This window comes from Electrophorus electricus, chromosome 8 (genome assembly GCF_013358815.1).
Source record: "Electrophorus electricus isolate fEleEle1 chromosome 8, fEleEle1.pri, whole genome shotgun sequence".
NCBI classification, from domain to species: domain Eukaryota; kingdom Metazoa; phylum Chordata; class Actinopteri; order Gymnotiformes; family Gymnotidae; genus Electrophorus; species Electrophorus electricus.
Window position 1 is genome coordinate 24596730 of NC_049542.1, and position 26302 is coordinate 24623031.

The 26302-nt window shown below is 39.9% G+C and overlaps 2 protein-coding genes across 2 annotated transcripts; both read right to left on the reverse strand.

Annotated features, from left to right (window-relative positions):
* Positions 1 to 2049: 2049 nt before the first annotated feature.
* Positions 2050 to 20841, reverse strand: col28a1a (collagen, type XXVIII, alpha 1a). The gene is made up of 34 exons (XM_035529472.1): positions 20724 to 20841; positions 19854 to 20413; positions 19457 to 19477; positions 19267 to 19326; positions 18198 to 18251; positions 18042 to 18086; positions 17913 to 17939; positions 15002 to 15046; positions 14859 to 14903; positions 13215 to 13268; positions 13058 to 13126; positions 12819 to 12887; positions 12559 to 12627; positions 12309 to 12377; positions 11868 to 11936; positions 11630 to 11698; positions 11412 to 11480; positions 10895 to 10966; positions 10229 to 10297; positions 8545 to 8616; positions 7774 to 7842; positions 7419 to 7487; positions 7263 to 7331; positions 7116 to 7184; positions 6932 to 7000; positions 6762 to 6830; positions 6354 to 6422; positions 6175 to 6255; positions 5837 to 5872; positions 5707 to 5743; positions 4926 to 5480; positions 4569 to 4726; positions 2886 to 3132; positions 2050 to 2373 (listed from the first exon to the last, which is right to left on the reverse strand). Exons 1-34 carry the CDS (start codon positions 20839 to 20841, stop codon positions 2195 to 2197), a joined length of 3501 nt encoding a protein of 1166 aa, XP_035385365.1. The 3' UTR covers positions 2050 to 2194.
* A 4007-nt stretch (positions 20842 to 24848) lies between these two features.
* rpa3 (replication protein A3) lies at positions 24849 to 26074 on the reverse strand. The gene is made up of 4 exons (XM_027023358.2): positions 25852 to 26074; positions 25437 to 25511; positions 25170 to 25281; positions 24849 to 25079 (listed from the first exon to the last, which is right to left on the reverse strand). The coding sequence occupies exons 1-4, from the start codon at positions 25948 to 25950 to the stop codon at positions 24997 to 24999; spliced, it is 369 nt and encodes a 122-aa protein (XP_026879159.1). The 5' UTR covers positions 25951 to 26074; the 3' UTR covers positions 24849 to 24996.
* Positions 26075 to 26302: the final 228 nt, after the last annotated feature.

A 26302-nucleotide genomic window follows, 5' to 3' on the forward strand; every position in this document is an offset into this window, starting at 1 on the left:
TGGTATTTCCAGTACCTTAACAAACGCTACCTGAATAATACAAACTGGTTCCTCAAAGCAAACAATGAAATGTTGTTGTCCCTGACAGCTTGTGGTACATGATGTCTGACATGAATAAAAGGTACAGGCTCAAGCTGTTTGTGTCATATGAGTTTATGGGTATATGAGTCATGGAGCAGGTTATGTCTTGAGCAAAGGGGCTCTTTTATGAAGGGACATGCAGGTGGAAACTGCACTCATTCCTCAGACATTGAGGACATGGCTTTGGACAAGCGTATGAAGACTGTGAATCCTAAATCTGGTGGTTCCATAGATGTGAAAGGGATTCAGACCTTTCAACCTTATGCTCCAAATACTTGTATCAGTAGAACCTTTGGCCAAGGCCTGAATACGTGAACATCTGCATGACCTAAGAGTACTAGTGCCTGTAATTCAAGGCTGTGGTACACATGCACTTATGGCACTTTCTTTCAAGCAAAATAATGATTTCTAGTTAGATGAGTGGGAAGCCAAGTTATTGGTCTACTGTCGTAACCAATGAGTTTTCTTTAATACGATGACATGTCACTTTGGTGTCTTTCCAGGAAACTGGGTGGTGTTCATAATTAGCAGCATAATTTCATTTTGTTCAACCACTGGAAATGTGCATACTGGACTACCACACCCATCATCCACATCCATTTGGGCAGCATGGTGGTTTGGTGGTTAGCATGTTTGCCTCTCACTGCTAAGGTCTCTGGTCCCTATCTGGGTGGAGTTTCCATGTTTTCTCCATGTCTGCATGGGTTTTCTCTGGAGTCTCTGATTTCTTCCCATAGTCCAAAAACATAGAGATTTGGTCAACTGGCTATCTAAAATCAATTGTCCTTGTGTGTCTGTGTGTTTGTGTGGGAGTGTGTGTGAATGATTATTAGACATGCAGAAACAAACAATCAACGTTGTCCTGGTGTGAGTGTGTGTCTGCGTGCCTAGTGGTGGATGGTGCTTTGTCTTGGTTGTTGTCCTCTCTCCCCTCCTGCAGGGGGCAGATTCTCTGCTTGAGAGTATGGTGTGTGCAACTGGCTGCTGCTTCTCACTGGCATAAAGTGACCTTGGTTTTCTTGAAATGCGTTATATAAATATAGTTTCAGTCATTCATTCATTTGGATATAAGTTGTTAGAGGAAGCATCACATAAATAGGCTGCATGAAAGCACATATTTTCTGGGAAGCTCTTCAATACTGGCTTGCAAGAAGAGTTTTGTCATTTCTTCCATAGCTTAATTTAGGACATATTTAGATTTGTTTTAAAGTCGTATTGTAACAATGTCTAAATACTTTTTAAGACTATTAAAAATATTAAATTATCTGTTAGCTCTACTTCTTTGTAATAAAGATTCAAACATATTTTACAAATATTTTAAGTTTTAAGATTAATGACATAGTTAATGCATGGAGTAGCAAGTTTCTTTATGTAGAGTTAATACTTTAATATTGCCAAAACAGAAATGGACTAAATCCAAGTTTGGAACTGAAGCAGATAAGATCTAAATATCTAAAATCTAAAATCTAAAATCTAAATATAACATATTATTTAGCATTCATTCATATAATTCCTGTACTCTTTAAATGATGAAGTTGAAAAAGTTATTGTATGAAAACATAAAAGCTACTGTCACACTGGAAAATAATACAGCTTTGAACACAGACGTGATGTTTAGAACACTGATTAAGCCAAGAATTTCAGTGTATTGTAGAGAGAATTCTTCATTTCAAAGAAATCCTTTCTTAGTCAAACATGATAGACTAATGTCTGACTGCAAAACTGCCACTGAGAAAGACCTCTGCATCTTTAGTTTTTTGGGGAAATTATACATGGACTGGCTATAGCACTGTACTCTTTAAACTTTACATCTTGTGTATATGGATTCAGTTTTCGACTGGCAGTGTGTATATAGATTCAGTTATTTTCTAGAAAAAAAATCAAAACAAAACTTGCACTATCTAGGGCATAGCAGTAGGCCCTGTATCTGTAAATAAATTCAACTGATTCTTAAGATAAACCTTCAGTTATGAGATTTTGCTTTTAGTCCATGAAACAAAATCTCCAGGCTATATACCTTACCATGGAATTCTGTTGTTAAAAGTGAACTAAATAGCTCGTTTTTCTGTATAGTGCATTCAAGTTAATATAACATAATTGCCAATCTACTGCATTAAAATGATGAAGTCACACAAGTCTTCTTGCAGCTGTGGTATGTTTCAAAGCGGTTGTTGTTTCCTTGGCAGCCACCATACCAGAACCGGGCACAGGCGTTGGCCCCTGGGTCATAGTACCACTTCATCTGGTAGTGTCTGCATGGCCCGGGGTCCAGCTGCTGCCTGCAGCCCACAGCTGGGAACCAGAACATACACCTTACCATCTCAGATAGCTCACATCTAACAAATCCAGTTGTTAAAAGTGGAATCAAGATTTTTGTAACTTTGTAAGCATGTTTTCTGAAACAGCCACTGTTACTTCTTTTTTTCAGGCCTTTGTTAATGATTTTTAATTGCAGTCCTAACTGAAAACACATCTGATTCCATCAGCTAATTATAAAACTCAGCAGAAGTGCAGAGATAATGGCCTCCCTGGGGAGGGCAATGGTGTAGGCTATGCTACCTTGGATTATACTACTTTTTATGCCTGTATTCCAGTCATTATCAAGCCTCATATAAAGTCCTCTTCTAGCTACTCTTTTTAAAGATAGATCATGTCTATCAGTTTAAGCAGTTTTTGGCTAGTCTTCAACAAGCCAACATTAAAGTTCATTCACAGACTTGATCTTCTAGTTGTCACAGGAGAATACAGTAGATGCAGAATGATGGGGAGCCCCTTATTCTGTATGTGCTGAAGAAAGTGCTTACCCACTTCAGATTGATCAGGCTGGGAGGGCGGAGGTAGAATCTGTGAGGAAGACCCACTTGCCAAATCAATTGGCCGGTCTGGGGGAGTATGAGGTGCCATCACAGGTGTGCCAGGGGACCCGACATGTTCCCTGCTCCCAGATGAGGCTACTGTGAGACCGTGGAACCCATTAATTGACTCCTCAAGATGTGACATCTTCCCATCCCCATCAACTGCATTGTCAGCACTGCCATCAGGCCTTGGGAGCTGAAAAGCAGAGAGAAACTCAGTCTCCACTGGAGCTTCAGGCTGCAGGGGGAGGAGAATTGTTTTAGAACTTGCTGCACTTTCAACCCTGATAATTAGCTTATTAGTTAAATCTGGTGGGTGAAATCAGAGATAAATACTGCCAAGATTGTGGGTCCTCAAGACTGGCATCAGAAAAATAAAAAAACAAAAAATCTGATCTGCCATATTAACTTACATGGGCATTTCAAATATTTAACCATACACTTAAGATTATATCTTCACTATTTCCTAGGATGAAAATTTAAAATTGAAGAATGTATAGATAGCATGTTTTAATTCAGATATACAGTTTCATGTTGGCATGGAGCACTCCACCAAAGATCCAGCTTCCAAAGGCTGTACATCAGGAAGGAAGGAGGAACCCATAAAGTGGTGGATGTGGTCACCATGGAAGCAGAGGCGATACCATGGCAGAATAAGCCCTTCCATAGAATGTATCTCCTACAGATATTTCAGCTGTCAGACATAAGACAGTCCTACCAATGGGTGGAAAAGGCAGGACTAGAGGACAGCACAGAGGAACTAATGATGGCAGCACAAAGCCAATCAAAACAGAGATGTATTACACCCCAGACCCGAGATGCATACTGTGCAAAGGAGCCTCTGGAATGATCCAGTCTCTAGTAGCAGGATTCAAAATTCTGGCAAGGAAAGCACACACAGAGAGCCACATCTGAGTTGTAGTGATATGCAAAGACATATGAGGTGGACACACCCAAGTCCAAGTGGGAGGAGCCACAGAGAGTAGTGGGGAACAACTAGGCTATGATCCTGTGGGACCTCCAGATCCAGACAGATACACAAGCAGTGGCAAACCAACCAGACATGACAGCAGGGCACAGCAGTGATAATTGATAACAGCACCCCAGTGAAAAAACTAAAAATGACCAGACACTGAAAGAGGAAATAGAGAGAATGTGGAAGGCTGACACCAAGGTTGTCTCGGACTGTGACTTTTAAAACGATCTATACTATAAATAAAATAGAGTATTATATAGAGAGAATGAAATAATTCACATAACACAGTATGAATATATAAAAAAAATCCTTGATGTTTAGATGATAGTGACATTGCATTTAATATAATAATTGCCAGGAGTCAAATTTCTTTGGGGCTTTGTACAGTTACAGACTGTACTCGGGACTCGACCACATTTTGTTATTTGTTACCTTCTGCGCTGGTCATCACATCATTTCTAACCACAGCACCAGCTGTTTTGAATGGTGGACTATTCTCAATACACCAGTGACACTGAAATGGTAGTGACATAGTTATATGATATAAATTTATCAGACACAGCAGTGCTAGTGGAGATTTTTTTGCACATCTGTATCACTGCTGGGTTGAGTGGTCATCCACCAAGAATTAACAAATACAACTACAATTTCCTCACCTTTCTAACTGTTGTACGAATGGTACTGTCATCGGGGGATGTGTCTGGTGTCTGTATGTTGGGCCCAGGCATAAGTGCGAAGTGTTTATTCTTGTCTGGGGTTAGTATCACACTATCCTTAAGCTCACAGATCCGACTCAGGAACTGACTTTCCAAAGCTGTGAAAACAAAATTATGTAAACGTACAGCAGGTGTTTCAGCCTTAAGTGATCCAGGTTCTGTTTGCTGAAGCCTCCAGAGCAATGTTGGGATTGATCTTACTTTACTTAAACAAAATCGATATAATATAAATGGACTCCAGTATTTTTCCTTTCAGTATTTCATTTTATGTTACTTAGTTAATTTCTGAATACACACCTGGCAGATACATGAAGTCATCGATCAGGTAGACATGCTCCTCATCGGGGTCAGAGGCTATCAAATTCATCTCACGTCGAAACTCTGCATGCAGAGGGTCACTGCGGCTCCCTGCCCCAATAATGAACATCTCTATCCCTGCTGCATGCGCCTCTGTTGCAGCCTCTTCCAGATGCACCGCGTCCCGCCGGTTTGCCAATCCATTGGTCACAACCACCGCCACCTTTCTCCCACCTGGCCGCGCGACCTGAAACATCTGCATGGCACTGTGGATGGCGCTGCCTGTGAAGGTGCCTTCCCCCAGGTACGCCGTCTTCCGCACGGCAGCTTTGACAGCAGTGCTGTCGGAGACCTGGTGAAGGCTGGCGACCACCACAGATATATGGCTATACAGAACCACCCCTATGCGAGTGGCCTTTTGGCTCACAGACACGCGGTCCACCAGTGCGTTTACAAAGTCCTTTACAACCTCAAAGTTCTCAGGGCCCATGTCCTTTGAGCTGTCAATCACAAAGATCAGCTCAAGAGGACTGTCTCTGCACTTTAGACCACAGCCTGAAAAGAAACCTAGAGGAGAACAAGAAAGCTGATTATTATGTATTATGTACAAAAATATGTTCCTTGTTTCTGGTGCCACATCAAACACTATCTATAGACAGAATAATTACACCAGCAAAATAACATTTAAAAATAAAATAAAAAATTATTTTATAGTCTTCAGCATGAACACGTATCATAATCTCATAGTTTATATTCTAGAATTGTTAGTATCTTATAGTACCGCAGATTTCCCTGATTATTTTGATCACGTCTTCTCTCTGGCAGGGAAATTAAAGACATTAGTTCTGTGTCATAGTACATGGTTATATTACATACAGAAAAATGACTCCAAAGTGCTGATTTGAACCTACAGAAAGGCCAGGATCTCCTTTCTCTCCAGGTGTTCCCTGCAAAAAATCCCAACTTTATAAAATACTTTTCATGCATTCACTCTCAGTCTCAAGGATGTAGTTTTGTTGTTTGCAGGAGGATTGTGCTCAGAACTATAACAGTGATAATACATTTACATTTATGACATTTGGCAGATGCTCTTATCCAGAGCGACTTACAAACGTGCTTTGTCATTTACTCATACAATGCAGTACAGCCAGTACAGCAGATTAGAGTCCAAGATACCATTGAACACTGGAGAACATTATTGAAATACAGGGATCATGCTGATGCCTAGAAGTGCAAAATGCAATATTACCGCTGGTCCTGTTTCCCCAGTGGCTCCAGAGTCCCCTTGGTCTCCTTTTCTCCCATGTTCACCTGTCAGACCTCTGACACCCTGACACATTCAAAACATTCAGTCAACACATTCAGTCATTTTGTTTGATATTTTAATAACCATATAACTTAATTTACAGCTATTATTCCTTCCAGCACCTTTTCTCCGGGCATCCCTTCACCTGGTGCACCTCTGAATCCTGGTGACCCTTGAGATCCAGGCTCCCCCTATAATTCCAGAGATGAGATCACTGTTGCTCACGCTTTGAACTTCAAGTACACCCCTAAACCACAAAAGCCCAAGGTTCCTGTAAACTCAGAAACCCAATAGTGAGTGTTCAGTGGTAGCTGATAGTTTAAATGAGCTTACTACACCAACAGCAGCAACAGAAATTAAGGTCAGATGGTTAAGGTACTTGACTTGTAATCAGAAGGTTACTGGTTCAAGCCCCACTGCCAAGTTGCCACTGTTGGGCCACTGGGCAATGCCCTTAACCCTCAATTGCTCAAGTTGTACTTACTCATAATTGTAAGTCACTTTGGATAAAATGCTGTAAATGTTCTTACCTTAGGCCCATCAATTCCCTCCCCAGGTAAGCCTGGTAGCCCAGGAGCACCTGACTGACCAGTAGCTCCCTTGAGGATAAATCCAACAAATGTATTGACTAGATAGTGCTATGGGCCTATGTCATGTCCTAGTTCAAAGTTAACAATGACCTGTTCCTGTGCTGACTGACCTTTGGTCCCATAAGTCCTGTTCCGGATGGTCCAGATGGCCCAGAAGCCCCTGGTAAACCTTGGTCACCCTACCAATGCAACATTCATTTCAACTTAAAATAAGAGCGTTGGTGATTTTTGCAGAAGAGAGTTGTGGGTTGTCAAGAAGTGCCCTTGATCTTGGTTGTAAGGATGTGTTTGTACCTTAGGCCCAGGTATGCCTATTCCTTCTGACCCCATATCCCCTTCTGCTCCTGGCAACCCTGGAAGTCCCTAATACCAGGAAAATGTAAAGGCATAACACACCATACAGAAACACACATGCACATATGAATGCACACACGCACACACCTGAGGCCCAGGATAGCCATCTCCCTTTATCCCTTGTGGTCCAAACGGCCCAGGGGGTCCTCTGTCACCCTGAAACAATAAACACAGAAACACAAACATATCTATGAAGATAAGCCCGATAAGACATTAACCATAGAAAAACTGTACAGGTATTACCATTGGCCCTGTGATCCCTGCTCCAGGATCTCCAACAGGACCTTGGGGACCCCTGGGTCCTGGGTCACCCTGACAGTGAACAACACACATGAATGCTGATGTAATTTATCACAATATAGCAAAAACAGAACATTACTAAAACCACATTGAATCTCAACTTGTAAACAGATATTAAGCAAAATCACTGACAGAAAATTTACTGCCTACATTTATTTCAGTTGTGTTTACTTAAGATAAGTTAGCATGCCATACTCATGCCATTTATCACATGAGAACTCTCAAGGAAGTGCAAGATACAAGATGAGTTTCACTAGTGTCACTGTCAAGTTGCATAGTGATACTTTAGCCTCTTTACCTTTGAACCAGGCAATCCCTGACCTGGAAGACCGGGAATCCCCAGCCTCCCGAGAATACCAGGTTCTCCCTACAAATGAACCAAAGCAAACATTAACATTGATTCTACATATTTCTGTTTGCTGCATCCTGTCTCATCTTAATTTTTTTTTTTTATGTGAAACTACTTATAATGCCTTTGTAGCCAGCAGGTTTTAGGCATTAAAAATAAATTTTCCATTTTGTGTCAAATAACTCCAGTATAATCTTGAGTTTCTTCTCTTTTTTTCTGTCATACATTCTAACATTTCTAGCACATCATCATTCCTTTATTCCAAGGGCCTCGCCTTCCTGCACAGCTTTGTCACCCATTCCCCTGCCTCAGCACGCCTGATCCAACTCATAGAGGGATGACAGATGGCTAAGGATGTGGATATAGTGACCAGGGAAACCTGAAATTCTGCAGTGCAGCACGTCTCCAGGAGTGGAGGTGATAAACCACGCTTTAGCTCAAGTGCATCACATTTAGATCCTGAAAGGCCCCAGTACCACAGAGATTAGTGTCTACCCTGTGTAACAGGTTCAGTTCAGTCATCAGTGGTATAAGTTAAATCAGTTGTCATGGAAAACACAAATCTCTGCACTGACAGACTTATGGCAATGCAGCATAAAATGGAGTCTTTAGGTACATTAAAGTTTAAAGCACAACTCTGCTAATTGGGGGTCATTAAAATGATGAGCTTGACATTATGTTCTACATTCTCAGATAAAGTGGCCACACTGTGTGACCCACCTTTGCCCCTGGTGGCCCTACTTCTCCAGGGGCTCCTGGTAGTCCCCGAGTCCCACGGTCACCTCGATCACCCTACAGAGACATTAGAGATTAAACTATTCACTTTTACAAGTTCCAAATCTATATGCATTTACTAAGAACAGGTGTTGTACATTCACCTTCTGTACATGACAATTTTACACTTGGATGTTATTTAAAATGATCTTTTTTAGTATCTTATTTCAAGATTTTAAAATGAAGTAGGGGAAAGTAAGAAAGTATAATGCTACCAACATGCTTATGTCACAGTTGGCCAGGCATCCAGAAGGACACGCCCACTCCTGCTAGGGAGCGCACTACATCCCTGCCTCATTCCCAGTCCCCTGCCTACTAATCACCTTCACCTGTCCCATGTTCTGTCTCTCTATTTAAACTCACAGGTCCCGAGAGAAAGCGCTGCACATTAGTGGAATGCCAGACTGCTCACTTGCTCACATCGCTACATGGGGTGTTAGGACCAAGTATCATCTATTATTAGTTGTGGTTTTGTCGCATATTGACAATGGATAATAAAGAGCACTTTGGCGAAACCTTGCCTCTCGCTTCCTCTGAACCCCCACTGTCACACCTTACATATGAAGATGAGTTAAATTTTAAAAAATGTAAAGTTAATGGTATTTAATGTAAAAGATTCTTCCAGAGCTATTTGGTGTTATGCTGTGTGCAAGGAACAACAGGAGAAAACACTGTAAAGTCTGTATTACTTAATATAATGGCCCTTCCACTTTAAAGTTACCTATGTTTACCTAAAACAGATATCCAATGACCACTGAGTTTTTCTGATAGAGGCAGGTGTGAGGTCATGTATTCTCGATTTATTAAGAGTAGTACTATTGTAGTATGAAGAGTTTTATAGTGTAGACAGTCAAACTAGACTAGACTAGCAGAAACAAAACTAATATTTTAAGCATGTCTGTCAAAAAAACAGTGATAATGGTGAATATGAATAATAATCTTACCTACCAAGCTAGTCACTTGTTGCAAGATATTCAGTGTGCATGCATTAATTCAAGTGTCTGTTTTGCTTGTGGTCAGACTGCCTGCCATTTCCAATTCAAGCATAATTAAAAAGTCACAACTAGTCGTTTTTCATCTGAAGTTTCTTTCTGAATGGGATATTAATGAACTGAAATTTGGTAGACTACGTCCAAAACTGCCCCCTCCTGGTCAAGTCCCTTCTGTTCTGCAAGTCAAAGTGGTTGCACCCCACCACTTTCTCCATGTCTTTTCTGACCCTCTGCCACTTCAGGAAAGCAGAACCATCCAGAAATCCAACCCAAGTTTCCCTGAGTTGATTCCCACTTTTCCTATAGTTCCATAACCATGCGTTCCAGGCAGAGTCTGTGTTCATAGTATAATGCACCAGCATTTGTATCATGTGTGGTGTGCTACTTCTTTCTGGAAAATATGTAAATAATTCCCACACACTATAAAATAGCAGATGTGTGGAATAGTAATTATTAATGATTATCTTTGTAAATATCATATACTAAAAAGGTTATTCATGGCTTCAGAAAATGGAATAATGCTACACCAAACACACATTAATGTAATTCTTTAATGCCTAAACATTCAACTTTCACATGAGTAAATGCGGAACCACATGGAAAGTCAGTAATGCAAGGGACCAGGAATGGTAATGTACCTTTTCTCCTGGAGTTCCTTTTCCTGGTACACCATCAGGACCTTGTAATCCAGGTGACCCCATCTCACCCTAATGTTGTGAACAAGATAATAACACATGAAGAAAATGAAAAACATGAGCAATTAAAAATATTCAGAAGCAGAATGGAATTGCTTAGTAACATTCATGTTTATATCAGTAAATACAGCCTTGAGCCAAAAATGACATGTTAATGATCATACAAATGTTTTCTAGTACTATATAGTACAAAGACTAATACTAGTATTTTTGTGCAGTACTATAATTGTTTTACACGTTTTATATTACTATACAGTACTAAAACTAGTACTAGTATTATGGTATAGTACTATAACTATTATACAAATGACACTTATGTATTTGACATATCAATACTGAAGTGAACAGCATTCTTTGCTGAGTCTTGGGATTAGTCTCAGATTCACTGACATGTTAAATATACAAGAAAATGAGAATGTGCTAGTCTTTTTGGACTTAAAGTTAATATAGACTCAACACATGTGTCAGAGACTGCTAAGACAGGGGGCTGCTCTTTGGTCTGGTGCTCAGAGCTCATGTTTACCTCCTGTCAGACCTGGGTTTGAGTCCTGGGTAGGGTGAGTGTCTTCAGCGTTTGTTACAGTGCACCTTGGGCATTGAGGTGCTTACCTTTGGCCCAACAGCTCCATCCTCTCCTGGGATGCCAGGAATACCTGGAGCGCCATCTGGTCCTGGCTCACCCTTGTAGACACATGATATTTACCAGTATTTGCAATAAAACCCGCCATGTTTCTACCTCCACCATATTCATCATACAAGAATTACTTTGTTGCACTGTGAAGGTGACTTCACAGAAAAGGAATAAACATTTAAACAATGACCAGTAAATAATGGCAAAAGAGAACATACAAAGGACAGAAGACTAAGAGGATGGTAAACAGACTATGGAGAAATAAGTATAGTGTAAAATGTATTATAAAATATATTGTATAAATGTAAAACATGGAACCACAGCACAGAGATTTATGCTGTTTCGTAGTTATAACCCAAAAACTCTTGGAGGAATTGTGTCTAATTATGGTAAGGTTGCTTATTGATCAGCCATTTGATGACATTGCTTTTGCTTTATAAACAACTCTAAACTACACTGTTCAGTGTGTAATATTCATATTCTGAAAAGCTATACTTTTGTGCCAGGCTGTCCAATCCCTCTCTCTCCTTGTGGTCCCTGTTCACCAGGAAAGCCCTGATCCCCCTGTAAAGCAATTATTAACATTTAATCAATACATTACATTCTACTTCATTTTCATGTTACTTTTACCATTTCCATTAACATAACTCTTTATGCAAAATAACATTTCTGCCACATTTCATACCAGCCACTGTTCGGTGGGCAGCACACACCTTTGATCCTTCGATGCCCAACCCTAGAGTTCCACTATTCCCTTGTGGTCCAGGTGCTCCGTGGTCACCCTGTATGCACAAACCATCAAACAGAAAATCATATTAAGCCTTTTAAAAATGCTAGGAACACCAGGATCTGAGCATCTAACAGCAGTGATTGTGTACATCAGTCTAATAACAGCGGCGTAAGGACATAATGTACAGCAGCGTAAGTAGAGGGAGACGTAGAGAATACTGCCTTTTCCCCCTGTGTCCCAGCCCCAGGATATCCTATCGACCCTGGCAGGCCTGGAGCCCCTGTGTTTCCCTGCAGGACAGAAGACAGAGATCTTAGAGTGCTCCTTCACACATGCAAGCTTTCTCACAATTATTCCCAGGGATAATGATGGCACTGGTCCAAAAAAACATTCCAACAATAGAAGGGGCAAATTCAGTGGATCACTGTATTAAGTGGTAAAACTAGTACACATAATACACTGGTTGTATTGGAACTAAACTAATTAATATTTAACTTTGCAAGCACTGAATTTTGCAACTTTTGGACAAGCATGTTGCGATGCTGATGTGATGTTTAAACTTGAAGGAAGAGTTAACTTTGACCATTTTAAAGTGGATGGGAAGAGACCTTTCATGAAATACTGCCCATCTTCATGGTATTAGACTAGGGAAAATCTAATACCTTCTCCCCCTGAACACCCAGCCCTGGAGGACCACATACACCCTTAGGGCCCTCATAACCTCTGTCCCCCTTGAAACAGTAAAAAGAGTCAGTAAAAGTGCAAGCCACACATTTAGAACAATGTATCTGCTGTAACATTCAAATTTAGGCCTTTTACTGATGACAGCTGGGAGAAGAGACCATTTCACTGCGAGTTATACTGTGTATGACTATGTATGTGACAAATAAACCGAACTTGAAGAGTACTTACCTTGGGTCCAGGTAAACCCTCACCTGGAAAACCTTGGTTGCCTTGCACACCTGGGTGACCTGGTGAGCCCTTGTAAGTACACATAACTCATTAGTATTAAGAGCAGGGAGTGATCAAGATATGAATCAAATCTTTAAGATACCTTTTGGTGTAGTATGAATGGGTTAGGAATCAATGAAAATATGTCGCCATCTATTGGAGGGATTTAGCACTCATGCTTTGAGAAGGAAAAACCATACAGAAGTGGCTCTGAAACTTACAGGTAGTCCTGGCTTTCCTATACCTACAGGGCCATTTGGTCCAGATCTGCCTTGGTATCCTCTGTCTCCCTGGGAAACACATAAAGAATAAGTAGCCTGATGACTGATGAGGCATACTGAACGCTCAGATGTTATTTAATTACTGTAACTATTATACAGTCGGTCACTTTTTAATCACTACTATATTCACAGCATTGCTTATTTAATGAAAGTTGCAAGTTTACAAGTGTTTGTCTTACCTTTGGGCCAAACAATCCAAGTCCTGCATCTCCTGGAGGTCCAGTCGCTCCAGCTGGTCCACGCTCCCCCTGGGAGAAAAACAACCCCATTCCACAGCCTTTCTTTTGTGTGATGTTCACATAATAACACTTACAAAGCAGTACAGTAAGTCCTTACCTTAGATCCAGAAGGGCCCTCTGATCCAAGGTCTCCATGGGCTCCAATGTGACCCTATAATGTATATATAACAGTTACAAATTAACATATGCATCATCAGATATTGATTTCATATAATTATTGCTGTTATTCTTGCTGCTGTTGGAAAATGGAAATTTATAATTAAGTCAAATCATTTTTTTGCAGCCAGATAATATAAATTATTCATTTAATTTACTGAATGCTACAGCATGCATGTGGAAGCAGGAGCCTCGCCTAAATTCAGGTCACATCAAAACCAACATGTGCTCTCATCGATCCGGTGCTAGGAGTGAACAAATAGCCTCTGTCCTATAAAACGGACAATGTCCAATCCCAAAGAAGAAGAATGCATTTTAGGCCTGAATTCACAGATTTTGTTATTCGCAGTCGCCCCACCTAATCCTGGTTCTACATTCCACAAGCGCAGAGAGAGGAGAGGGCATTTGTGCCTTGGGCCAACCCCATTTGTGCATGATCGCCTGCTCATTGTTGAAGGACATGATTTCCACGCGCTTTCATAATCAGCTACTGCCTAGAATGCTGATTAGGAAGCAGGTCACTTAGTTTTTTTGCAATTCCAAACACCTGCACGATCTAACAAGTAACACTAAAAAGGTTATATGTTTACAGTGAGGTATCCAAGACAAGTCAGCAGAATTTAATTTTCCAACAGGTGTGCCCCCGACAAAAGCTGTGCCCCTTGTCTTGAAAAACCACAGCAGTCATCAGTTCTGCATTTTACTGTGAAATTGCTGTGTCTACCATACCCAAAGGAAGATTTCTTTAAGTAGCCACCTCAAAATCTGCCTTGTCTTGTTTCTGATTATTTGAGTTTTCCGTAAAGACTTGTAACTAAAACATAGTTCATACTCCAGGACTGTTTCTATAACTGTGCCCTGTTGCTCTGTACTAGTCTGTGGTAATCAGGGCTGATATAGCCCCATCTTTGACATTCATAAAAATACATTTTACTGAGCTTATCTACACTGTCGTCACTGACTTGAAAAAATATCAAAAACACACAGAGGCTACTCTGTTATCTTATTTTACTCAGACATATTTACTTAGACTTTATTTTACTCAGGTGGAAATAGTTTTCACCACCATCTGGCTGAGAGCCCTTAAATTATGTTAATCTTGAGAAAATTAGAGCCACACTATGACGCTCCACTTGTAAATTTTATAAGATGATGATGTCCTCTTCCTGAGTATTTAAAATTAATCCAGTTCCTCTCTGCCAACTTTGTAATTCAGTTCTTTGAAACTTACTTGTTGCGTTATGCCAGTTGGTTAGACCATAATTATTTAGTATGAAGATTTAATATGAAAACAACTCTGAACAGATGTGGGAAACAATATATAGGGCTACATAACTTATGTCATATTTTATTAGAATTTAACTTTATGTCATATCTGCATAGCACAGTGGTGAGAGCATTATAGCTTGAGCAATGGTAGTACCTCAGGAGCTTTCTATTAGTGACTTAAACACCAGCAGAGAATAGTTCAAATAAATTACTCCCAAAAAAGGTTCCGTGGCAACAAACTTACAGGCTCTCCACACCCTCATCTGATATAGTGAATGGACAATAATGATTTTCTGTTTGAAATGCAGATAGTCACCTGCTCTCCAGGTGGTCCATGAGGTCCTGGTGGTCCATGGGTTCCCTGTGGGATGAGAGGAGAATAGAGTTATGGTCTCACACAGTGAGCCAGAGCAACCAGCCCAAATCCCACATCCTGAGAACATAAGTCATTAACTCTACCTGATTTCCCTTCATCCCAGGGGCACCACACTCTCCTGTCCCCCCCTGGAGCGTGGGACAGAAATACAGAGAGAGAGAAAGAGAGCGAGAGAGAGAGAGAGAGAGAGAGAGAGAGAGAGAGAGAGAGAGAAACAGCTGCATGTTATATCATCATAATACAGACAGATGTTATTTTCATAGCTATTTGATGGTACATACAGACTGCATCCATCAATGGATTAGCTGCATTGAAACATTCATTATAATGGCATTTGTATTAACCTCATAATCACATGACTAAACCACCACTTTAGTAGGAATTTTGACAAGAAAAACCATGAAAACCCATGAAAATCTAGGCTATGATTTTCCCACTGAAATAAAACATACCATTGTAAATGCACCTGTCTGTTCAGACCTGGACATCAACCAGGTCACTGCAATGCATTTCTGTATTACAGATGTATTTTCATTTTTGTCCCCTGCAAGGCTCCAGTGCCAGTTTTTGAGGACTGTACACATTGAGGTCTATACTCATGCTTCTGTACCTCACCAGGTGAGACCAAGGCTAGCAAAGCCAAGATCTTAGGTTCAGCTCTCGGAAAGCACACATACTGTCAAATTTATATAAGATGCTCTGGAAAATGCTATCATTGTTTAAAAATGTGAAATGTGACATTAGCTTACAAAATAAATTTGAAATCGAATAAACCCGTATTCCTATACTGTGAATCATAATTGCAGTTTCCAGTGCCAGTCCTCCGTGCCCCATAGACTGAATACCTCTGCAGTAGTACATAAATAATATATAATACACACACAGTAATATATAGAGTTATGTGCAAACTAATAGCAGTCTAACATCACTAATGTATTTAATTACTGTTTTTGGCAGAAAAGATAATACAGCATAGGGAAAAAATGCATGACTAGGTGTTTTAACCAACAGAAAAAATGCATGACTAGGTGTTTTAACCAACTAGTTGTTTTAACCAACAGAATCAACAGTCATGACATGCATGCTGCTAATTGAGTGTAATTGACTCATTTAATGAAAGAGACGTGTTCAAATTAATAGCAGTGTGGAGTTTAATTAGTGAGGTCATTCATTCTATGAAGAAACAGGTGTTGTACCTGCTGGTTTTAGCCCTAGTTCAGTGAGTAAAATGGGTCATTCCAGACATTGTACCAAAGGAGAAAGAACTTTGATCAAGAAGTTGATTGAAGAGGGGAAAACATAGAGAGAAGTGCAGAAAATAATTGGCTGCTCAGCTAAAATGATCTCAAATGCTTTAAAATGGCAAACAAAACCCAAAACACGTGGTAGGAAAATAAATATTACCATCTACGTAGATCATAGAATAACAAGAATGGCAAAGAAGCATCTAATGATCAGCTCCAGGGAAATCAAAGAAGAGCTTCAGTAACCTGTGAGTACTGCAACAATCAGAAGATGCCTATGAGAAGCCAAATTTGCAAGAAACCCTCGTAAAGTACCACTGCTGGAAAAAAAGACGTGTTGAAAAGGTTACAGTTTGCCAAAGAACACATTGACTGGCACAACATTCTATGGACAGATGAGAGCAAGATTGTTTTTATTGGGTCTAAAGGCCACAGACAGTTTGTGAAATGACCTATAAGCACTAAATTCAAACCACAGTGCACAATGAACACTGTAAAATATGGAGGTGCACATATAATGGTTTGGAGTTGTTTCTCATACTTTGGAGTGGGACCTGTTTATCGCATACCAGGTACCATGGACCAGTTGGAATATATCAAAATACTGGAAGAGGTCTTGTTGCCTTATGCTGAAGAAGAATTGCTCTTGAAATGAGTGTTTCAGCAGGACATTGACCCCAAATATACCAGCAAGTGGGCAACATCCTGGTTCTAGACCAACAAGATTGATGTTGTGAAGTGGGCAGCCCAATCCCCAGACCCCAATCTGATTGAGAATTTGTGGAGTGACATCAAAAATGCTGTTTCTGATGCAAAACCCAAGAATGCAGAAGAACTGTTGAATGTTGTCCAGTCAACTTAGGCTGGAATATCTGTTTGTAGGTGTCAGATGTTAGTTGACTCCATGCCACACAGATGTAAATCAGAAAAAAAGGGTTCTACAACTAAATATTAGTTCAGTGATCAACAGAAAAGCTAAATCTGTAAATAACTTTCAGTTTCTACTGTAAATATTTGAGTTTGTAAATGAAAATTAAGACACTGCTATTTTTTGGAACTTATTTCTTAACCTTTGTCATGATCAGTCCCTCCCATCTTCCGTGTTCCATGTTTTCCCTGTCTTGTGTTTTTTAGCTCCGTTCCATAGTTTCGTTTTCTCCTCCCTTCATTTCGTATTCAACACCTGTCCCTCGTTTAGTTGATTGTATTTAAGCCCTGCCTTGTTCCCTTAGTTTTGGCTGTTCATTGAATGTGTTTGTATGGTTGTGTTGGTTTATACACCGTGTATTCTAGCCTTCGTGTTTCATAGCCTCGAGTTTTCCCTAGTCTTTGTTATAGCCTGCTTCTCCCATCTGCCTTCATGTGTTTTTGTTTGTTAATCATATATCCCCATACTCTCCGTGTTGGTAATATGACCCGTAATATGACCGTTATAACGACTCTGATTCTGGATTTGCCCTGAATAAATCTCGCTCTTCTCCGCACATGCGTCTGCCTCCTTACCGCGCACTGTTACAATTTTCAGTTTTAAAATTGATATTTCGTTCATGTTTTCATTTGGAATTGAATGTGCAGTGCTGCCAGTGCCTTTGTGTATATGGAAATAAATGCTATTATGAGGATTGAGTTATTTCTCAGTTGTTTTAAACACACTGCTATTATTTTGCACATAACTGTAAATTGGGATACGTGTTAATAAATCTAATTAAATTGAATTCCAAACCTATAGGCAGTGAATAAAATGACTAACCTTTTCTCCTCTTACTCCTGGGCTTCCCTGTATAAAGACACAAGCAGAATGGTAATTATTCAAAAACTACTTAAAAGCAACCCAATGATTATGCCCAGGTTCTCTTATAATGATATCCTGATACACTACCTCAAGACCCTTTCTTCCAGGATGGCCATTCAAACCGTGCTCCCCCTATGAGAGCAACAGAGAGGAGAGAAGGAAAACATACACTTCTGTAATTAAAAACCGCTTAACTAACAGATGCAATGAGTGTATGTGACAATGGGGGTAAGATCGTCTTACTCTGGCTCCTTTTAATCCAGGAGGACCCACTGCCCCAGGGTTGCCTGCTCTACCCTAGGTTAGAGAAGACATTATGGAATGAACAATTTAGTTTCAATAAGACCTGGCATAAGGGTTGCCAATGCCACTGAGATATTTGTCCAAGACACATTACTGAATTTAAGATTGCATAAGGTCTGGTCACCATACAGCAACACCTCACAGCAGATCATCTGATGTTGTGATGACCTCTGAGCCAGATCGCTGAAAAGATGCTCTATGACAATGAATACTGTGAAAGGTATTCTGCAAATAAACCTAAACTTAACTGAATTAAATTTAAAAATTTTAAATGAGGTTAATAATACTTGCTTAGACAGTAACTGCATGGTGACACTTTTTGAAGATGAGGGATTTATTTGTATACACTTAATCTGTTGCCAGTGACATTTGATCTTTCTTTCTCACACACCCCAGGCCCTTCATTCTTTGAAAGCACAGTCCCCCAAAAAAATAAACTTTTACGGCCCCTTTCACTATCAGGGTGGAAAACACTGTCCCTGCATCCCGACACCTTAGTGACAATCCAACTGCTCTGCACCATCCGAAACAGCAGACCAACTCACATCTCACTCATCTGGCAGATCAAACACAGGTCTGTGGGAGGAATACTGTTTGATTTTCCACTGGCAGAGCAGCGCATCAGGTAAGCAACGCTGTGTCATGCCATTTGTATCGTTGTGATGTTTTGTCTCGGCCCAGCAACAACCTCAACAACGAAGCCACATTTTGTTAAATCATATAAATATGCTGATCGCTATGGTGAAAACTGCTTTTCTTAAAGTCAGCTATGATAATTAAGTTCTGTGTGAACCTAAAGGATTGACAAATTAACAAATAACCACAAATCAAATATTTTGGTACAAAATTGTTACACCTGAGTTAAATGTGATCTGATTATGCATAGGAGAACGAGGATTTTGTCATTACAAATTTGAATGATTACAGATTTATAATAACATTTTATAATTTTGTGACCAGATGAAATAAGAATGAAATAAGAGTGAGATTAGAGTCTTAAAGCACTCACTGGGTTTCCTGGAAGACCTTGCTCTCCTTTATTACAGACACATAATTTTGGTGGTGGACACTGCAAGAGAGACAGAAACCTTTCAACCAGCAATGGAATCCATCCATGATTGATTACTCAATCTGAGTAAATGCCTCTTATGGGAGCATGTTCTGTAGGCTTTGATTTGACTGAGGTAAAAAGTACTTACCCTTGAATCAACAACCGCACCCTATTAAACAGAGAAAAAGGCAGTAAAGACTAATGCAATAAGCACAGCTTTATGTGTTATTAAAGAAGGTTACAGGGTTAGTAAGCAAAAAAAGCACTACACAGGAATTTACCACAGGGGAATTTAGCATCTGACTGACTACGCTCAATCAAATGTTGCTTTCAATATTAATACCATAAAAATAATAACTATTGTAACAGACAGACATCCGTTAGAATTTTGACAGTCTGGAACCAAATTCAGAAATTAGAACAAGCAATGATGCCAGTATTTTGAAAAAATCAGGAAACCATTCTTTGAAGTCTCTCTTCTTTTAGGAGCTCATAGCAGCCTGATGAAGAAACTGCTCTGATGGTCATTCACCGTCAATACTCACCAGCTCATTAAAGAGCTTTTCCTCCAGCAGGGGGTCCGTGAAACTAAACATGTGCTGCTCGGGTGGGGCACTGGCGATGGACCTCAGTCTGGTGTGACTCTCCCGTGTCGCAGGCAGCAGGCTGATGGCAAACACTCGGATGTCATGGTTTTTGGCTTCGGCGGCAGCAACCAGTGCGCTTGGGCTACGTGGGTGGTCCATCCCTTCAGTGAACAGCAGCGCCACCCTCAGGCTGTTGCCCGACGTCTCCTGGGCAAAGACACGCGTGGCATTGGAGAGAGCATAGGCCGAGTAGGTGCCATGCCCAATGTGGGCCAGAGAGGCCACGAGGCTCTGGAAGATGTCCACACCCTGCCACTGGCGGAAAGTATGCTCCAGGGAGACGGTGCTGCTGTACTGCAGCAAAGCGAGTCGCAGACGCAGATCCCAGCCGGGCGCCTGCAGACGCATCAGCTGTGCACTGAAACGCTGCACTAAAGTGCACTGCTTCTCAAACAGCAGAGCCTTGGTCCTCTCAGAACTGTCCATGAGGAAGAACAGCTCCACTGGGCAAGTAAGAGCTGCAGAGGACAGCAACGTGGACTTAGATTGAGAAAGAAAAGACCTGGAGTAGAGAAAGGCAGGCCTAGGAACATATTTGGAGTTTCATGCACTGATTTTCAAAAATTAAGAAAACATAGCTTTAGGAAAACATCCAGGGGTGACCTTTTACACAGTGAAAAAGGTCACCCCTGCACCTTGGACGGTTAAAAAAATCATATGGAATGCTCTCTAAAAACATTGATTTCTCCTAGCTCAAATAAAACCACACTTTAATAAAATCACTTTTTTGAATACAAATCTTGGAACAATCATTTAGAGTCTACTTACTTTTTCCTTCGTTTAGAATGCCAGGGCTATCTGTCTTCTGTCTGCTCCTTTGCTTCTTCTGGCCCTTGGCTCCCTCAGTGCAGATCAGCAAGATACACACCAGTATACCACACTGCATCCTGCCCTCATACATGCACCTGTAAGCCCCACATATATATATTCCTATAAAGTTATTTTTTAATAAAATATGTTCTCTCATGGTGATTTACAAGAACAGGTGTCAGGTGATAGATGCCAACACTAGAGGGCTCTAGGTCAACGTCACCTAATAAATTGATTATGAACAGGCTATACTGGATCCCAAAGTCATGCATAATTTCCTCTCACAATAAAATATTTTATGGGATTACATTTTTGAACTTCGGAACAAGGCAATTCAATATCCACAGAAAGGTATACGTCTGCTAATAATTTTCATAAGCAAAAATGATGACAGAATGGTTAAAAAATGTTTGACATGATACTTTTGAATAATAATAATAAACTTTAAGCATGACGGAACTATAGTAACAAGCTTATACGGCTATGAAATATCATTAATACGTCTGCCGTAATGTCTTCTGATCATCGTAAAGCGTAAAAGTTTGAAACCTGCCCTAACAGCTTTAATTAAAATTGTTAATTGATCTTACCCAAATTCTCACCGAAATACGCTGTGTCATGGATGAATATCTCATTTGAATTCAGTTCTTTAATCGTGCGAGTTTTTTGTCGTTGTCAATATTTAAAAACTATTATGAGAACAACCGTCAATAGAGCGGAGAGGAATCGAAAGGGTTATCGACAAAGTGAACAGAGCTTTCCCATGATCGGGATGACAGTGGTCAAACCCTCCTTAAACCCTCCTTTTTACGTTTTGATGGGCTGAGCAATTTTTTTCGTATATGTCTGAAGCCTTTCATCATTGAACGTAACCAGAAAAGAGGACTGGTTTTGTCTATATTTAGACAATACGCCGCAGAGGAAGTTTAACACGAGTATTTAAACAATTTCTATAAGAGTTTTATACGGAAATCATCACAGACCCCAGATTTATAATAAATACAACCGAGTCCTAAATGCACCACTATTCCCCGTCTTGTTGCGTCACCTTTTTGCGTCAAAATGTGCATTTTTTGCACTTTTTTATAGACAGGATTGAGAACATTTCATTCTCTGCTCACGAACCCTTACTTGATATAGTTGCTGTTTTAGGCAGTTTGGACCTGTTTCCCTGTCTTCTCTGAATAATATTTGATCTCAGATGAAGTCCACAACCTCACCCCATGATATTGTCCCTTTATGTATCCCAAAACAGACATTTACTATGTAACAGGGCACAGTACTTTCTCTCATCAAAATATGTGAGCTTGTCCACAGGCAGCATTCCAATTGTTTTAAGTAAGCAACTTTCTGCCTCTTCTTAAAAACAAAGATCCTTAGTAACTTCTGGCCTATTTAATTTACTTCTAAAATACTTGAAAAAACTACTCTTTCCTTGCTGCTGTCACACTTAACATGCAATGACAATTTTGGAACATTTCAGCCTGGTTTAAAGCTCTTATAGTACAGAGTCTGCCTTACTAAAACATCACAAACATCACAATAAAGTGATAGGATGACCACAATTAATGTTGGAAATAATTTGTCCTCAGTTTATATCACTGGCAGTCAGGTCCCACAAGGGCCAGAACTTTTTTCATTAATATAGGCTCCCACTTGGAAGCATCATTTGGAAATATAATATTTCATTTCACTGTTACACTGATGATACTGAGCTCTATCTTCTTTAAAACTGAACAAGCTGATCTCAATAATGTATCTTAGGGAATGTGGATGGCCAATGTTGCCAATAACTTTCTCCAATTAAATGAACAAAAATCACAAATTCTTGTTGTTGGTCCCTCTAAATCTAATGAAACCTACATAAAAGCCTTGTTATGTTAACACCATAAATTTTCAGAGGAATTTCCAAAATCAAACCATCTCTCTCTGTTCTGGCTTGAAAGACATGGAATGACCCAATATGTTGGCGTACTAAGGATAGGATATATGTTACATTTGTCCTCTGGTTATTGAGAACAAAGCATTACAAAAACAGCTATTGTGTGCTACAGAAGAAGAGTGAATCTTCTACAGTGGTTACAGAAGGTGGACTCTTTCTCATATGGTTCAATACACAAACCAGATCTGTATAGGTGTTCCTTAAGAAATATTTGTTGGCTCAGTGATTAAGGTTCTTTACTTGTAATTGGAAGGTTGCCAGTTCAAGCCCAACCACTACCAATTTTCTACTGTTGTGCCCCTGAGCAAGGTCCTTATCCTTCAATTGCTCAAGTTGTATTCAATCATATCTGTAAGTCACTTTGGATAAAGTCGTCAGCTAAATGCAATAAATAAATGTTCTACCATGGGTGGTGTGACACAAGCTGTTGAGCAGTTGTAGAAGCTCCAACATGGCTTCTAAGATATATAAACTTTCCTTATGTGCTGTGGATGGTCTACCTAGTGCAGATGTTTTTTGTTTTTTTTTAAAACCCCACATTGATACAAAGCAAATACATATGCGACTCAACTTCAGTGTTGACTCAGTGTTCAATGTCAGTATATCTGATGCAGTGCAAAACAGAGTTAGCTTCACTTCCCTGCGTACCGATGTTCATGACCCGCAGGGATGGAAGCTTGTTGAACCCAGTGCTCTGGAGTCATTTGTTAGAGGCGTCAGGGAGAGAAATGGAGAAAGCCTGCTATATATCAGAGTACAGCTCACATGTTGCAGGAATTATACCCACCCTCCACCCCCACCCCCCACCCACTCACAGACAGACCTGCAAAGGCTTTCTGCTTGGCCAGAAAGCACTGGTTGGTGGCTTTGACAATCATTAATACTATAAAATGCATTCCAGTACTGTGTGTATTTATAAGGCAAAGAAAAATATTTATAGACTAGTGGAAGATGTTTAGAGTTAGGAAGATGAAATTAAGATGCGATGCCATCAGTACACACATTCAGATCACACATATATCAGATAAAGAACAGCCATTTTTATGTACAATTATTTAGTGGTTTCCTCGAGGAACGGGATCTTATAAAGATGGGAGAGATGCTATTAAACTAATTTCAGAACTATTTCACCATCTTTTCCAAAGGCAGTAGGCACTGGGTCTGGACTTGCAACAGCATGGCAGCTGGCTGGCCTCAGGGCACACCTCACTCAACCTCAGAACAGGTGAGAGAAACACTTACTGCCCATCACAGACAGCCCTATTCTGTGATAACACACTCACAAAGGGCCCTTTACTGCTCTATTGTGTGGTAGTGATTTTATCCAACCGAAAGCAGCGCCTGTTGTCAAATCCGGAGAGCCACGTGATAACTCCATATAGACTTCAGATGAAGGTATAAGGAATCTTCACGCCCACCAGGTGCTTTGTCATATGAGGTGATGGATGCACTCAAAAAAAAATGTCATCCATTTTTTTCTTTCCTAGAGCATATTAGGTTTACATATTAGGTTAAAGAGCCAGGTAAATCCCCACTATGGACACAATGCAATGGCTGCTAATTCTGTAATTTGATAACACAGTTCACATATTGAGACTGATACACCATAGTCTTTTGTTACGAGTATGGTGGCAAAATAGCAAAGTATCCAACTGTGCTTTGACAAGAAATTCAGTGCAGTCACATGAGACAGTAAAAACATGACTGGCAGGATATTAGCATCTCATTCTTAAAGAAAAGAAGCTGAGAAGTGCAAAAACCAAATTATTGAAATACATGTAGATATGTATTTAAAACATCTTGCTCAAATGAGTCAGCTTCTTTAAGAAAAAAAGACCATATACACACAGCAAGTGGCATCTATTAATTTCTAGCCCAAACCAATTTTCTTTACAATAGTTATGCAAATGACCATCTGTGAAATATGAAGTCTATCTTGTCAAAAGGGGGAAATCTATTCCTTTAGCATGTTTTAAATTCCCAGGGCCACAGTGATGTATTTTTGCCACCTACTGGTCAGAAACAACGACAATGAGTATGGCAATATGATATTCAACAGTAGAGGGCAGTGAACACTGACATTTCTAGAGTCACCAGAAAAAGCAAAGTCCCCAAACAGGTACATGAAATTAAATGGCAAATTACAATTACTAATGATTTTTTTAATTTATGTAACAAGACAAACATTCAACTCAAAGCATTTTGCAGTAGATATTTACATTGGAAAGAGGAAGAAACGCCTAAATACACAAAGTGGGAAAATAAAGAATCGCATTATATATTTCTTTTTTAACCACTAGAGGACATTTCAAAAGGGTAATACTGAGGAAAATCGTGAATGACTTTCAGGGCTTCATTGTACAGCTCCAAATCTGAAGAGAGCAAATGACAACAGAATGAATGATCTGAGAAACACAGTGTTGTTGGCATATTAGTGGATATTCACAGTGAGATTAGTTTACCAAAGGTGATTGCTCTTTCATCCCTGAACAGGTTGTATGCTGCAGCCATAATCGTTCCTTTGTTTGACACGATGCCAATAACTTCCACAACTCCACTCAGTTCTTCTTCCAACTAGAAGAGGAAAACGGTAAATAAACATAGATAAACGGTTTTGTCACTCTGTTTATTTGTATTTTATCTGAAAGTTTTATCATAACGTGCAGATTGGGTGGATGCTTGTGTTAAAACACAAACTGTTCCAGTATCTGCGCAACAGGGACACTTACAGGCTCTTTAAGTTCAACTGATGCCGTCTTTCCTTCTCCATCTGACAACGTGAACGCCTTTCCAGTTGGGTGAACCTGTTAAAACGAACAAACAAACAAACAAAAACAGAATCGCCAGCCCATGTACCTCGTTAGTTAACCAAGTCTATTTCCAGGGATGGGCCCCTAATGTTAGCTAGACAGCTATATAATCCAGACATATGGAATAAAATGAAGCTAGTTTAGCTAATTGCTTTTTCACTCCAGTTACATTAGCTACATTACCTAGATTAAATGCTTGATCTGATAAAAATGACTTTCTTTAGAGAACCAGTTTAAGCCAAAATGTTTAGTCTATTCTGAACTTAAAATAACAACCTTGTTAGCAAGATAATATATCTTATTGTAGACAAAGCTCCAGCTGGCTATATCTTACCTTTTCCACCCGTCCAATGAAACAGACTGGCCGGTTGGCGTACTGAACAAGCATAGATGCATTAACTCTCGTTTTTGGCGACTCAAATACGCCTGTCATTTTGAGGATTTACAGAAAGAACTTGTGATGGACACAAAATTAAGTCGGAAATCTCAAGCTGCTGAAATGAGGGACAATAATCGCGCGCGCGAAATATCTCGGTCACTTATGACATAGACGTACTTCCGCAGACGTATTTCCGTAGAGGTCGTCGATGTAAACGTTTCGCAAGAAACAAATTCTCAGTTATCGTTCCTTCAAGTTTTCAGCCTCCATTTAATTAGTTTGATTAATTAATTATTTTTATTTATTTATCGATCGATATATTTCTTTGAATTGTGTAGCATACCTCGATACATCGGCAACTTCTCATCTTATATGTTGAATGAACTGAGTGCTTTCATTTATTTTA

What these genes read in the sequence shown, in the direction of transcription:
- rpa3 (XM_027023358.2), bottom strand. Translation starts at nt 25,950, where the DNA reads ATGACAGGCGTATTTGAGTCGCCAAAAACGAGAGTTAATGCATCTATG. An exon ending in CAGTTGAACTTAAAGAGCCT is followed by an intron (nt 25,282 to 25,436) that starts GTAAGTGTCCCT and finishes TTCCTCTTCTAG; the next exon opens with TTGGAAGAAGAACTGAGTGG. An exon ending in TGAAAGAGCAATCACCTTTG is followed by an intron (nt 25,080 to 25,169) that starts GTAAACTAATCT and finishes TGCTCTCTTCAG; the next exon opens with ATTTGGAGCTGTACAATGAA.
- col28a1a (XM_035529472.1), bottom strand. Translation starts at nt 20,841, where the DNA reads ATGCAGTGTGGTATACTGGTGTGTATCTTGCTGATCTGCACTGAGGGA. An exon ending in AAGGAACTCCAGGAGAAAAG is followed by an intron (nt 8,617 to 10,228) that starts GTACATTACCAT and finishes ATGTCTCTGTAG; the next exon opens with GGTGATCGAGGTGACCGTGG. An exon ending in CAGGGATCACAGGGCCAATG is followed by an intron (nt 7,332 to 7,418) that starts GTAATACCTGTA and finishes TTATTGTTTCAG; the next exon opens with GGTGACAGAGGACCCCCTGG.